General features: G+C 41.6%; 1 protein-coding gene across 13 annotated transcripts in view; it reads right to left on the reverse strand.

Moving 5' to 3' along the window:
• LOC110977966 (myotubularin-related protein 13-like) overlaps positions 1-15,632 on the reverse strand; it is a 92,237-nt gene extending 76,605 nt beyond the window's left edge. For all 13 annotated transcript variants that reach the window (XM_087130261.1, XM_022232526.2, XM_022232522.2 and 10 more), the window contains exon 1: positions 15,468-15,632. In XM_087130261.1, coding sequence (XP_086986387.1) covers positions 15,468-15,522 — 55 coding nt within the window. In that variant the 5' untranslated portion in view covers positions 15,523-15,632. The remainder of the gene's footprint in view (positions 1-15,467) is intronic.
• Between the last annotated feature and the right edge of the window lie 570 nt (positions 15,633-16,202).

Raw genomic sequence — 16,202 nt, forward strand, 5'->3', positions numbered from 1 at the left:
CAAAAGCAAGGTACATGTACATTGTATCTGGGATGAATCACCTGGGGACGATTTGAAGCAAATCAACAGATTCACATGCACAGCTACATGTAATGTGACATGTACCGGTAGGCTGGTCACTAGTAAGCACATGCATGCTACTCAGCTGGACTGACGCATAATTTATGCCCCAGACAAGAGGCAGGCCAACATGTAACCGGTTGGTCTAGCGACACTGTATCTTCATCCTGTATGCTGTACAATACCTCTGGAAGTATTGGATACTTCATAGTGTATAGCACAAACAGATGGCATGAAGCTTTGATCTCCACCGTGGTGTGAGATCATTGTGAATTCATTAAGCCGCATCTTCCCCTAACACAGCCCAATAATGTATACAACACACCATAAACTTGTCACGGCCAGGCTGGTTCCAAGCTCTGATGTCGCCTTCCGTACCTGGCGGCTGCTTTCCTATGAATGGGCTAAGGTCACTGTTTCAGTTCTTGTCCAATCGGGGACACACTTCTCTAAAAATTGCCCGTACTGTGAGGCAACAGCCCGCATCCCTTTCGGACGAGGGACACATAATCCTCAACAATTTTTCTCAAATTACCACGGCAACCTCGCAGGTGAAGGTTAGTCAAATTTATGGCAGTTGGCCGTGACCTTTTAAACAGCAATATATCATAGACAGCCATCTTGTCATCCATTAAAAAACATGTACATGTACTGCGGTTTACACAATATGTAATGGGCTCTACTGTACCGGTACATGGTAATGCTGACTGGCTTACATGTACAGGCACATGCATTCGTGTGGACTTACATGTACATATACTTATTTTCGGAGGAGTTACCGATATGCACGCAGCTAGTAGGCGTACCCTATGATGTATTTTTTACATGTACATGTACTGGGTATTTCATTTAAAACAAGTGCCACCTGAGCTCTCTTGCTGTTAATTAACCAGTTAATGCTTAGCTGCACATTTGACTCAGTATGCAAAAAAGATAAACGAATAATTTCAAACATGCAATGGGTACCAATGCACCCTGTTTTCAGATGCCATGAAATGGGAAGCAAGTATTTGGGGGGGGGGACTTTATGGTCCACTACTGGGTCTCTTAATTTTCTGACCAGGAGCTGCCAACATGTACATGTATACGTATGTGTACACATTACATATTCATGTATTATAGACATTAAGGTCCAAGAGTCACCATAGTGCATGTCCTTGCATTTCCTACAAAACCAATTTGAATATAGATGCGCTTCCTGACAGTGGTCAAGGTTATCTGTTGGTGTTGGTTCATGGTTAAAATGAAAGGTCCCGCTGTTGGTTTCCTCCATGAGCCAACAAGAAGTAGAAAAAGGCCGGGGCCATGTCCACTGCTGGCACTGAGGCTGCACATACCAAAACAAAAATTTTCGAGGTAAAAAGGTTAGCTCACGGACACAGTAAATGGTTGAGCCTTTTTAACCCATTAAGCTGGGAGGACACTACATGTACAGTGTACTTTGGTTTTATTTTCAGGCACTTTTCGAATAATGTACAAACAGATACATGTAATTACGATTTTGACACAAGTTTGGAACCAACAGGCAATGTTTACGAAGTCTACAGGTCTACAAACTTGAGAAATTGGTCAGGAAAAAAATGTCCATGCACCGGTACATGCATGTAGAACCGCATTACAAAAAATTCAAGTGTTTGCATAAACTCTGGCTGCAGTTGCCAGGTGGAACTCTGATGTTACATGTAGTTGCCGGTACATGTGCAAATGAAACTCTGCTGATGTACAATATTTCATTTAGCCAGTAAATTTCATTTTGCCAGAATGTCTGCTGTTGCTGAGCAGTGCCACCGAAGAGAAAATAAAATTTAAACTGAACACGAAGTCAAATTTTCAAAGTGGCCACAGCAATAACAGCAGATTGGTTGTTGGCTGGTTCAACTTCAACAAGGTCACAAAAGTGGCTATCATACAGGAAAGGGTTTCCTGTATTTCAAACTGAGTGAATTGAAACTTTTAGGAGTGACTCTTTCAAATTACACAAAAAACAGTTCAACTGGTTTACTGGTTTTCTGTACAGGTGTAGTCCAATTTCCCTGACTTTGATCCCTCCCAATATTGTATTACCAGCAAAATGTGTCACTATGCATAAACAGCACATTTTCTTAATCTGAAAACAATCTAATCTCATGAACAACACAACAGTTTGGGCCCTGTCTTTGTGTACAAACACTAGCACTCAACCAAACCACAAATTAGATATTTATAGCACTACACCTCATCTGAGGCCAGGCAGGCACACACATCCCACAAGTCCACCCAAGCCAACCTGCCACATGCAAGTTGTGTGTACACAGACAGTGAGTAACCTAATCCAAGGCCAGACACTTGCCAAGGTCAACCCACTTTTGTCCCTCCAGCCTTTTCTGTCAATTTCAGGGTGAAAAAGACCAGGCCAGGCAAGCTTCCCCTCATTGTCTGGGGTAGATGGGTTTGGAGGGGCTGTAACAAGTTGTAATCTCCCTCTCTGGAGCATCATTTGTGTACATTATTATTGTTAAAGCATACAGGCACTACAATGCTATCAGAGGTGTGTGAATGAAATGCTGGGCTGGGCTGACTGTTGTTGAGAGGCCAATGTAGAAAAGCCAGACAGATCATTTACATAAGTAGGTCACCCGTAAGTGATGGAACCCAGGGTACCGTACATGTACATGTCAAACTGTACAGTAGCAACTTCCATGCACACACCACTACACATGTAGGTACACATACGTTTATCTGACTAATTCAATACAGAAGTGCATGTACATGTACACTAGCGGGATGCCGCGCTTTGCGCGGTACTTGCTAGTGGCAACAAAGTAAGTGGAAGTAAGAAGTAACGCCGCAATCTGTGGATTGGGACTATTTTCAGACTGATGATGCCCAATAAAGAGACCAACTTCGTGGGGGGAGTGGCCCAGTGAAGTGTCAAAAACGCCTTCAAGAAATAAGAAGCAGACAGCAACTGATGCCTTCTTTTGGGAATATTTCAGTTATTCCAGGCTACTCGAGTTTGATCGGAGTAAAGTCTGCTGGGTTGGCCGTTTACTCAGTGTTATAAGGATAGGAACGATGTATTAAGGCTAATGTAAATGGAACGCACCGTTTGGACATAACACATTTTGTTTGCCTTTTTACCGGTGAAAGCGGGACATTGGCACAAAAGTCCACACCAGTGTAATTTGACTGACATTATTCTATTGGCATAATTAAGAATAGAAAAAAATACACAGTGTACACAAATTAAAAGAAAAAAATATGCCTGATATCCAAGACAAACAACTGATCTTACAAAGAGCTCAAGTGTACATGTATTACAATCATTGTAAGCTGCAGCGGGCACATCATCTGAATTTTTCTAACATTTCCCAACATTAGCGTTGTGTGGTATTAAAAAGGTGTAAATGTTGACGGTGTTCCAGAGGACGTCTAGCCCAGCCCATGTTTAAGTGAGGAATTTGTGGAATAGTATGCAGGGGAAGACACTTTGTAGATGACAGCCTAATGATACCTACAAATCTCAACCTTAATTTTGTCGGAAGCAACTGTTGGCGTTTTTAAATTTACCTTGTCACTGCCGTGGGCATTTGAGTTTTTTCAATTAAAATTGATTTGTTGAGCTACTTTTAGAATGAATTAACTTGTTATGAAGATCTCTACACATACCGATGTGAATACTGTGGCTCTGTTTAACAATTAATGGAGGGTTAAATAATGGAGGGTGTATGTAAGATTAAGGAACTCTGCTGTATTGATGTTTTGGTAGTGAAACCGTGACAGTGAACAACCACGTCCGATATCTGGGCAGAGGTGTCATGTGAACTCTAAACTCAATGGAACCACACACTTGAAAACAGATTGTCATAGAAATCTGGGACAAAAAATCAAATCATGATATTTTACCTGGAAGATTTGTGGGTTAATAAGGACATGCATATTGAAAAGGCCTATAGAGAGATGTTGTAACCGATTAGAAACTATTCACCATGGTCGACACCAAAAGAAGTACTTCACTGAAGATTAAGTCAAGTTCAAGTGCTAAGCCACTCTCCTGGTCCCCTAAATGGCTTGGCGTAATGGCGTACATGTAAGTGATAACATAGAGGTACATGTACATGTAGAGTGAATACGTGTCTCCTATCCAGGAATGTATTGTAAAGGTGTTTCTTTTTTAATCCCATTCATTGCTTCCAGGGAATAATATTCTCATTGCTTTTCAATCTCATTACTTCTGCTAAGAACAGTACTTACATGTAAATGGAGCTGAATACGTTAATCAAAATTAGGTTACGCAAGAAAGGATGAAATAAATACTCAAGAAGTTAAGCCCATATAGAAACTGTATCATTAACGCACAACGTTGATTTTAGCAGGGGTCGGCAACGAACTTTAGAAACAGTTTCCGACTGCAAGCTTTCATTACGTTCCCTATCAATCGTTTATAGGCGATCGTGCAGTTTCACCTGTATTAAATAATTTAAACTGAAACCTTAGCGTTCATCGTCTGGGGCGTAATAATATTCATAAGTCTTATTTTCTTGGGGTGAAAGTAATTATGCCTCTACTTGCACTGGGGATTGGGAATTGATAATGCTCAGGCCTCAATCTGAAGAGCGTGACCCTAATTGTAGGCCCTACATTCTTCATTCGTTTCAAACAGCGACAGTGTATTGTTACCAGTATTTAATAAATTACAATAAATGCTCACCTTGGTGTTCGTCGTCTGAGTGTAATGATATTATAACTCATTTTCAAGGGGGTGCAAGTAAAAATGTGGCTGGCCGATACTTGTATTGGGATCTGTCCTATGAAAAGTGAGTACCTAATTTGTAGGCCCTATACGTTCTATATTTGTAATATAGAAGTGTTTGTCTTTCAGTCTCAATACACTGAACATCATTTCAGAATCATCCCATCAACATGTCCTCCCCTTCGAAAAAATCAGGGTTTAATAAAATGAATGTTTGGGAATGTCGCATACATGTATGTTATTATTTTCTGGTAATGGCAAAGCGCCACGTGTACTCAGGCGCTGTGACAGCACAGGCCTGGAGAGTTTCTCCTCCAGGTCTAGTGGTGACAATGATTTTTAGCCGGCAGGATTGGCAGTGGCATGCTATCAGCGAAGTGATGGGGGAGATACATGTACATGTAGTTTGCATGCAGCCCAGGCACTTAGGGTGGACATGGACATTCACCATGCCATCCAAGGGTCACAGGCTTGCATGAAAAAGCACAGATAAATCAATGGTGGATTCGACCACCAGGATACATGTAGATCGTGAATATCCATTATAATCCCTGCTGACCAATCAAACAGGATGGTCGCAAGTGGTAACATGCACACTTCGCACATGTGGGGACGGCGCACACGCATCGTGAAAATGCAGCAAATTCCCAAGGACCAATCAAGCTGGAATGCTGCAGCGGTTATTAAGTCATGCCAAGAAGCGGAAGAAGAGAACAGTCAGGGAGCCAACGCCACTCCAGACCAATCAGGCAGGAGCATCCCGCCGGTACTCGGCTCAACTGCAGGAAGATCAGTACAGGGACCATCGCACACGCGCCCAATGGCAAAGACCGTATTATACAGCCACAGGTACGGCCAGTGGACGAATACGGCACAGGCACGGTTCAAGAGGGCGGCTGGGAGTAAAAAAATTCCACGCACCGGGACCCTGGCCACCCCATCCAGCACAAAATGCAGGGGCACAGCCAGGACACTGCTCCCAACATGGCACGGGTCAAACACATAGTGGGTGCGCCGCCAGTTCCGCCGGCAACCACAGGAAGACGGACCAGGCGCCAGTGGGTTTCTCTCTTAATGTACATGTACCATGTTTGCATGTACCGTACAATGTACATGTACATGTATGTATTCGTGTATTCATTATAAAGATATGTACATGTAGGTACCGATACAGCTGGGACTGAATCTGACGGTAACCCCTTCCTCCCTTCCTGTTTCTTCACATTCCTCTAACGGTTTTGGAAGCCTTTGTAGGATACAGACCTGACTACTTCAGGTGGTGCAGATGTTACCAGTGTTAAAAATACCAGAGGGTCATCTGCCACGGTGCTCCCTAAATCAACCAGTACACACTGGTAGGGTGTACCACATGCAAACCTACCGTACATGTACATGTTTACAAAACTGCAAAAGGGACCTACCGGTACTAGTCCATTGTACGTGTATGTATGTAACTGGTAATGTAATAAGGTTAATTGGAAGTGTATGGCCAACCAATAAGACGACTGAGGCACCCATGCTTTGTCTGGGCAAGAAGCCAGCACTGGACTCCATCGCTTTGTGTTATTTCAATTATTTTACATGTACATGTAGGTTCTGTTACTGCTGCTAAAAATTCCCAGTCAGTCTGCCAAGGTGCAAATCCCACAGTTCCTCCACACATGTATGTACACCCATGCCTACATGTATGTGTACACTACCTGTGTGAGGCTTTTTATTGTTATTTTCTCGTGAGGGGGGTGAAGATATTCAGACATGGGATACACATGAAAATTCCTACACCGGTAGTCCTTACCCATTGTCAAGGTTGTGTAACACACTGCACAAAAATATTCTATGGTACAAACCATACACAGGAACACTCAATTGAATTTATGGCCTGTGTTCATGCGTTTTATGATTTACTAGCATTGCAAACTTGAAACAAAACTAATCTGCACTTACATGTACATGTGTATGTTCAACAACAGTGATCTGTGCACATACAGGGTGTTACTAATATGCGAGAAGCAAACCCTGTGCTTATCTTGTTTAATTTCTCAATTGCTAAGTTCTGCCTATGCTGTCAGAATCAGATATAGAAAGGAGTGCCACAGCTTTCGCAACAGGTTCTTCTTGGGTTTTGTTCTTGTTTTGGTTTTTGGGTTTTGCTTTTTTTGCTTTTTTCTTTCCTTTCTGAGGAAAAAGGATTTTGATATCAACCAAAATACCTCCAAATACTTTCAAATATTTCAAAATCTAGCTGTACCAGGAGATTTAAGGAAGGCAGAAGCTACCCAGCCCCTGCTCTGCTGTTATTTACCGGTCCATGTACATGTACATGTATGTACATAGAGCATATTTAGTGTAATGTGTGTCTCACAGAGAATTCACATGTCACTGGTATGCATGGTTTCCTTCAAACCTTTTGTGAATTCGGACAGGTTTCCAGCAACGCTGACACAGGAGATCCATTGAAAAACAAAACACACACACACACAAATACAGATGCAAATTGCATTTTCCAAAAAACAAACAGGAAATTCCAGTTTTTACAAGACTTTCGTACAATGTTTGCCAGTTTCAAGGCACGAGCATGAAGTGAAACAGGAAGAAATCGGCTGACCTGAGGAAATCTTGCATGCCTGTACAGTTTTTTTTTCAAGTTTATACTTGTGGCAAGAAGCGCTGTATCACAGCTACCACACCAGGAACTGACCTTCATCATGTGCACGTATCAAAGTCCATGGTGGATGCATCACGTTGCTGTATATCCAAACTATTGCATAAGGTTAAGGACTATCTCAAAGGGGTCATCATTAGCACATTACATGTATTTACCATGGTACACATACAGCCGACAAATTCAAGAAAACAGAAATTTGAAAATGTATTTTAAATGATCGTGAAGTAAGAATTTGCGATCAACCCCAAAATGACACATATGAAACAAGATGAGACGGAGAGAACCCCCCCCCAGCTTTGTGTTGATCATTGTCTGACTGGAATCTGAGTAATTCTTTTTAGACATCTAGGGGGGATGTGTTAGGTAACAAGAGTCTAGAGTGTGTATAGCGATTGGACAAGTTGGGGGGTACCCCTCGGTCTCATTTCTTGCTGGATATAAAATGACATGTGCACAGCGTATGGGTGTACATGTACTACCGGTGATCAAATTCGAGAGATTTCTCCCAATACTCAGTGTCTCATCAACTTAATCAAAATACCTGTCCTGATGACAGGCAGGAACACACTTGGTCAAGCAGTCTTTCCATGTTCAAAACTGACAAGCCCCCACTTTGTACAAGTTTTATAGCACTTGGTGAACAACTCTGTTACATTTCCCTCAAAACACTGAGTGCAGTGGCAATACGGTCTCAGAGAGTACCAAGGGGTGTCAATTTTCCCTGGTAGAGAGGACAGAGAGTGTTTAACCTTGGCTGAAAAGGGACAGGCAAATGCTGCAATCTTATTAGATGAAACCCTGATCTTGCGACCGAAAACTTTTATCACATTTAAACACCCAACATGCGAACCGTCACTTCATCTTTGGGTGATTCTATAAAAGTGGGATCCAAAAATGTCAAAAAGTCGTCAAGTCTAAATTGTCGGTATTCCTGTTCCACCTGGCCTGTGTACATGTAGTTTGACGTAACACTGAAATTGAATTCAAACTTAGCTGTTTGGCAGATAATTTGCAAAATTACTTATTCACTCTTGGAAATGTAAAGAACACATTCTAAACTTCCAAAATCACATGTCAGATGTGAAAGGGACAAGAAAAAAAAATAGGACCTCAAATTTATGGAATGAATTTTCACACATTAGCATGCAAGTTCCGTGTACACTGTACTTCTCTCTGCCAGGGCAGCTCAGCAAAACTAGATCCACATTTCAAAGCAAGTTCCAAAAGCTGCAATCATTCATCACTGCCAGCAGACACCCCCCAAAAGCCCTCAGCCGAGGGAGAGGGGAGAAACTCGCCAGATTTTCGGACAGCCACAGCTTCTCGGACTCGCGCACGGGCCCTGGCCTCTCCTCCACACGGAATTCCAGGCATTCTCCGCTGTCAGGCAAATCAATATCCGCCTCACACCGCGGACGAAAATGTGACTATTAAACCCCTCCTCTGCCAGGGACTGACCCCAGGTTTATTTTTAATAGGGAATCCCGCTATGCTGTGATTATTTATCAATGTACAAATGGCATTATTCGGCTCTAGAATGACAGGCAGTGTACACGTAAATTGTACACATACAATGTATATAAACATGCAAAATTTGCATGTACCGTACATTTGCCTGAGCAGAATAGAGCTGATTGGGCAAATGCGGGTACGTTTCAAAGGCCTCGATACATCCGGTTAAAGGGCGGTTAAGTACCAGTACTATGCAGAGTATCATGTTGAGCCGTGTTGACAAAATGCAGTTGTAGACATTATTTCACAACAAATATCCACGCACATGTACAGCTGTGTATAATACATAAATATGGTACTGGTACATGTACATGTACGACTCCATACATGTACATGTACGATACCATACATGTACATGTATGTTCAGAATTTATGTAGATCAGCGCACTAATAAATGGTACCAGTACATATGCACACAAGTGCTTATGCAATGCAAACAGTCATACTTACAAATGTAGGCAGTAAAAATTTAAGTGATGTTTAAAGTGAAACCAAGAAACCAAGATGCATGTACATGTATACGTGCACTGGTATATAAAAATCATGTGATCTCTACTTAATGCCATCTTCTGATTGATCTACATGTACTAAAGAATAGTTTTCGTGAATATACGTACGGTAGATGAAACGTAACGGACCTTGTATATGTGCAGTGGATATCCCGTACTGTACCTCTTTAAAGCTTTAAATGCATACTGTCGGTAGCTATGGTGGTATTTCCTTTCAAATCCAAACCTGTATCCTTATGATTGTATTTTAAGGAGTTATTATATTACAAGCACAATACACGTACACTGTACTACATGTATACATGCATTTCCTATTGCAGTCATTCTGCATGTAGGTGAATACACTACAGACAGAGCTGACAGCATGTGTCAACCTGAACTTTACAATCAGAGATGTACGGTACCATACCATATCATGTATTAAATTACTTGCATGTACACGTACAACTTGGTGAGTAAAACGCAACCTACAGAGTGGGAGAAACTTGAAGACTTTTTGTCCCAATACAGTTGCATAAAAACATACAAGTACAGTACATACATGTACATGTGACACACATTCTCAAAAACAAGCCGCAACCAAGCTAAAATCCAAAGATACATGTATGTACACGTGTGTACATGTACACGTACATGAATACATGGGTATGTACTATTAGTACACGTAGGAAGCATGATGGAAACCACAGTTCCACTATAGCACTTGAGTTAATTTGATACAGTGGCATACAGCCCATGCAGAATATCATGTCGTGGTTAACTGCTACGGGGAACAAGGAAGGAACTGAACTAGAGTGTACATTTACAATATCTTTGGCTGTCATGCTTTTGTGTCGTATCATGCCATTACAGTGTCATCACTACAACATCTTTTTCCTCACTGACTGCCCTAACCTGATCCAAAGAGTATTGGGAAATAAATGTCTTTTTCTTCCTCTTATTATTAGTGACTGACTGAAATCATCAATAACATGATGGTTAGAGGCTACAGTAAATTGTACCAGACAACCACTGGTAGCAGTAATGGGGTAACATGTTGCACATACCGGAACATACAGAAAAGTATGATGCAGATTCCAAAACACCATGAGACAGCTAAAACTTCAAATTCACCGTCGTGAAATTTTGGGCCACAAACGGACTTTAAAAAATTGCTTTATAATGGTGAACAAAGAGATAAAATTAAAAACAAGTGAAATGTCAGAGAGTAGAATAATATACATACACAAAGAGCGAACATGTACATGTACATGTATGTGCAAAAATTGACAGCAGGAGTGAGAAAGGTAATTATACAACAAATGCATACATATAAATCCCACTCATCTGATTGGTGGATCATTGATCACATGGCATGGAATGACCAGTATTTGTACCGTTCAAAAAATGTATAACAACTGCGCATTAGAAATGGATAACAAACACCTCCAGCTCCTAGTGGTGGAAGTTTCTTTACATGCTTTATGGCAAAACAACAAGCAATCGAGGCATCAAGCTCCCCTATTCACAATTTTATGAAATATATGAGAACTTGTTTTTGTACAACATTACTCAACGTTAAGCAACAGATAAAATGCTGCCAAACAATTCAGCAAGCTCGGAATATCATGTCGAAAAATTAATGGATTCACAACTGGACAACTTCCAGTTTGAATCAGACCTTTCATTTGTCACCTCATGCAATTATTCTTACCATCACACTTAGAAAATTCATAGTTTGTTTTATACAACACCCGTATAAATACAGCTTGATTAATTACAATATTTCACGAGGTGTAGTAACCTAAAGATATATTTTTAAATGCCCAAGACTGGCTTTCTCTCTTGCTTTTATTTATCATATTGTTTTCAAATATTGGTGACTGGAATTCACTTGAGCTAATGTACATGAGTAGACTCGACTCGAATCACTACATTACAATGACTCAACTGAGTCACGTTACGACATAACTCAAGCGACAAGTCATAAGAATTAAAGACTCATTAGCCCTAACCTTCCCCAACCTTACAGAATTAAACAGTAGTAAAGTGTTTAATTCCGTGGGGATAGATCTGGCAGGCCTATAACAGCTGGCTTTTGCATTGGGTTTGGCATACCTCAGAAAAACAAAGTCCAACAGCCTCTGTGCACTAAGTCCCATTGTGTGAATAGGGAAGGTTAGGGCCAGCAACCCTTGGGGGGTTAGGGTTAGTACAACTCTGGCATGTCCATGTACACTGGCGAGCGAAAGTTTGCCCGCACCCTCCGTGAAAATTTTCTCGAGTTCATTTTTTAATAAAAATTACCTCCAACATTACTTTTTTCCCTCCCTGTGTCCTTCATGGTTGTTTTATTCAGTTTTAGTCATATTTTTGCTTGTCTATGGGAACAAATTCTAACAGAGAACACGCAGAATCCGCGAACAGCCCGAACGCTGTATTGAAACGCCATTTTGGATGACGTCATAATATATTAATGAGCTCATGAATACATTATCTGGGTATTTAAATTTACAGCGCGCTGTGGCAAACAAGTTTTTCAGCGCCCTAAATGAATATTTATCAGATCGTATGGCACCGTCATTCATAAATATGGTAAATACGCTTACTCAGCTAAAATATCTGCATGTGAATCACTCTATTGCTGTCAATCTAACGATCAACAATGCCACGAAAATCACATCTCACAGACGTCCAAAAAGGGATGATCGAAGCCCTCCATGGGGAAGGAATTTCTAATCGAGAAATTGCCCGAAGGTTGGAGATCAATGAAAAGACGGTGAGGTATAATCTTCGTAAGTTGGAAGAGAATAATTCAATGGATACTCTTCCACGTTCTGGCCGGCCAAAGGCTCTGAGTGAACGGGCTGAACGGCATCTCATCAGGACATGCCGCCAAAACAGATTTATGACGGCCCCCGAGCTCGCGGTGGAAGTGGCCAACGCCACAGGAGTTACAGTTCATCGGACAACTGTTTCTCGTCGCCTAGCAGCAGCCGGGTTTCACGGGCGAGTTGCAAGGCATAAGCCACGCCTCACTGCAGACCACAAGGCCCGAAGGCTGCGCTGGGCATGTGAGCACCTCGCCTGGAGCCCTGACGACTGGTCGAAGGTTCTCTGGTCTGATGAAAGCCGATTCCAGCTCTTCCAGTCTGATGGGCGTGTCTATGTTCGACGCTGCGCGAATGAAGAATTCGCAGAGAACTGCGTTGTCCCATCGGTTAAACACGGAGGCACGGGAATCATGGTTTGGGGTTGCATGAGCTCTGCCGGTGTCGGTGACCTGGTGCGGGTCGTCGGGAACATGGACGCGGCGGGCTACATCAACGTGCTCGACAACCATCTGCTCCCTTCTGCCCACCGTTTGATTGGCACGGAATTCCTGTTTCAGCAGGATAATGCCCCACCGCACACCGCTAGAATTACACGGGAATATCTTGCCAATCAAACCCCAGATTTCGTCCGAGAGATGGGGGGTAGTTGGGACTTCCAGTTGATGGAATGGCCCGCCCAGAGCCCAGATCTGAATCCGCTGGAGAATTTGTGGAACAAGCTTGAGCGGCAACTCCATCGTGAAGTTCGCCCTCGAAATCAAGACCAGCTCTTCGAAATTCTCCAGCGGATTTGGAACGGCTTGGATCCTCAGATCCTGGCAAATTTATTGGGTTCCATGGGCCGACGATGCCAAGCGGTCATTGATGCTGGTGGGGCTTATACGCGATACTGAGTCATTGATTCACTCATCGTGTCTTTTCCGTTGCATGGGCGCCGCCATATTGGATTTTTACATTTACTTTGTGTAGTTACAGAAGATTAAACGTCATTTTAATTACCCAGGGGACCCCAAACACCTAATTTTTCTAGCGTAAGTGAATTTATATAAAGTAATACATATTATTGTAAACACTGGAGTTGTTTGCTTGATTTAATCAGTATGTTTTATTTGAAAACTGACAGCACATAACGTTTTTTATGGGTGCGGGCAAACTTTCGCTCGCCAGTGTACAGTGTACCTGAACATTTACATGTACTTGTATTAATCATACCATCAAGCATATTTCAATGATGACTCCCACTGTTTATAAATCTTCTGTGTACCTCATGTCTAATTGAGTGTGACGAATGAAGAAATCAACCTTCTGCTTCATGAAACAGAACATATGTACATGCATAATGAATAGTGGACTCATTCCCATACAAGAATGTAAACAAGTCAACACCAGGAACTGCCTCCACTCAGACTCAAGCTGTAAAACTGCAACATCTTGGGGCATTGGCAGGTGTTTTTTTTTAATGTGATGAATTGTTTCCTTGTCCATTGTGATTTGAAAATCAAACTGCTACTTTTTTTTCCACATTCTATTTCCATTTTTCGTTTAATCAACAACAAACCAGCAGTAAGTCTGCAGATCTGAAATATGTTTTCCCAAGTTAAGAATCTAAACGGTGACCTCAAACTTGGCTAGAGAAATACCAAAGACCTTCTCTTTGCCTCAAAAAGAACTAGAGAAATGGCATTCTTTACACCAATTCACAGCGAGTCACACTAGCTTGATTTTCAACTACATTTTCCTAAATTTCATGCACTTGAGGTCTCAGTCTGCATTACACTGTACACAAATTTACCTTCCTTAATTAATACTTCCCTCCCTTGGAACCAACACCTTTTGCTAGCTAAAAACCCCCTTAAGGTGCCCCATTATAAAGTTTTGGTATAATGATATGATACAGAACGAGTTCCAACTCAGCACTTGATACCCTGCACACAAACGTAGTGGGGTTCATTACCTTTAGCACCCTGTTACTATTATAAGGGAACGAATTCTACTTTTCCGAAACAACTCATCTGAACAAGTTGCTGGTGACGTCCCTTTTCATATCAGAAAGTAAAGAGAACAGGGCTTTTGGTTTTTCAGGAAAATTTTTGGGTAAAACGGCAGCGTACATGACTGCCCCGAAGAGCTATGAATGACAAATAAACGAATGTAGTCTGGTTCCTTGACCTGGATGGAGATTTGTTTTGATGAATCTAAAATGCCCAAGTCGGGTAACCAGATAAAAAAAAATGGCATGATTTGACTGAGTGGTTGTCTTTTGCCAAACTTGAGTTAGAAATTTGAAGTTTTCTTGATTGTCAAAATTTATTCCAACTGGGCCTATCAGGATTGAGTAATGGTTCCTTAATTAACCTCCCTTTGATTTAACAGCACAAATATGCAGTGTGTACACAGTTGGTTGTCAGGCCAAGATGACCCAAAGTTTTGGAAGAGCCCATTGGTACATGTAGTATCTTATCGCTCAGTCTGTTTATTACAGATGTCTTGACATGGAACAGCCGTCGAAACGATGAGGGGTCAAGTGACGTATTGTTCAACGATCTTATTTTAAAGATGGCAACTAGGAGAGCCGGCCCATTTGATTGAATGGATAAAGGCGAAAAGACTGGAAAATACCTCAATAACGTGAGTGAAATTGTTCAATAATAGTATTTAGAAAGCGGAAAGGTCAAGAATCATCTTCGTGTGCAAAAGAAATTGCACCCACGATGATAAGTGGGTGCGCCGAAAATGTTCAGTACACCGACACGAAATTGCGCATACGGATGTGTGGCTAAGGATGGATCGGGAATGAGAGTCCGTGCCACACTAGTAGTAGGGCTATTACCAGCCCAATAAAAGCACATCACATACATGTAGCCTATGATACATCATACATGTACTACTTGTAGGCCCAAGGCCTATATAGTATTATTTTAATATTTATTTTAATATTTTTAACTCTGATTCACTGTGTTTAATTAATATTTAAACGTCCCTTATGTATTAGTCAGAATGGAAAAAAAATCTATGTAAGTGTCCAGAAACTGGACCACAATTCATGTATTGTGGCTGTAACGCATTTGCCAGACTCAGTAACTGCGTACAGAAGCAACTCGGCAGGACAAGTCGCCAAACGCCCAAGTGTACTGAGCGCTCCTGTAGGCGAGGAACGAGACAAAATTTTAACTCACGTTCTTTTTCATGGTCGTAGCCAACAACAGCGAAGTAATCCGCAAGGCGAGCCATATTCTGGATCCCAAATGAATTCACTTTTCAGTCATTTACATGTTCCGTGCGATCCGCTGTCATCTTCGCCCAGAACCTGTCGCCATTTTGGATTCCCAGAATAGCTTCTCTGCGCATGTTTTCTGCCCATCACAGGCTTAGCCCGTGTGTCCGATTCAATTGGCTACAGCCATACATCACACGTACATATTGGCATTCGTCAGCTAGCGGCTTCATCTATTTTCCATAGACTGTGTGTCAAAAACCAGCCGTAGCCAAGTCATTCGGAACAGTAATAATGCGTAATACACTGCGTAAAATTTGATAGTCCCTGAGGGCGCGGCATACCTTTCCCGGAGATTTTTACGATGGTGCCCGAATTAACCCACCCACCTACCGTCACAAAAATAATTGATAATTTATCGAAAAATAATTGATATGTTGTCATTACTTCTTCTATTCAACTTTCCACGGGTCCTTGTATGTGCTAGGGTAACTTTTTCAACTAAAGGTCAGAACTGTGGTACATAGGCCTAGTAATTTCTTTTACTCTCATTTATTGCTGTCACAGGGGACAAAAATTATTAAAATTGGAAAAAGGCGAATCCAAATTAAGATATAAATCGTACTGGGTGCCTCCAAATATAGAGCAGATTATAAATAATTACCTACAGATTTTTGAGGAAAAATTGAAAACATAA

Source organism: Acanthaster planci, linkage group LG20 (genome assembly GCF_054643075.1).
Source record: "Acanthaster planci isolate LZ-2023a linkage group LG20, COTS_SCS, whole genome shotgun sequence".
Classification (NCBI taxonomy): Eukaryota; Metazoa; Echinodermata; class Asteroidea; order Valvatida; family Acanthasteridae; genus Acanthaster; species Acanthaster planci.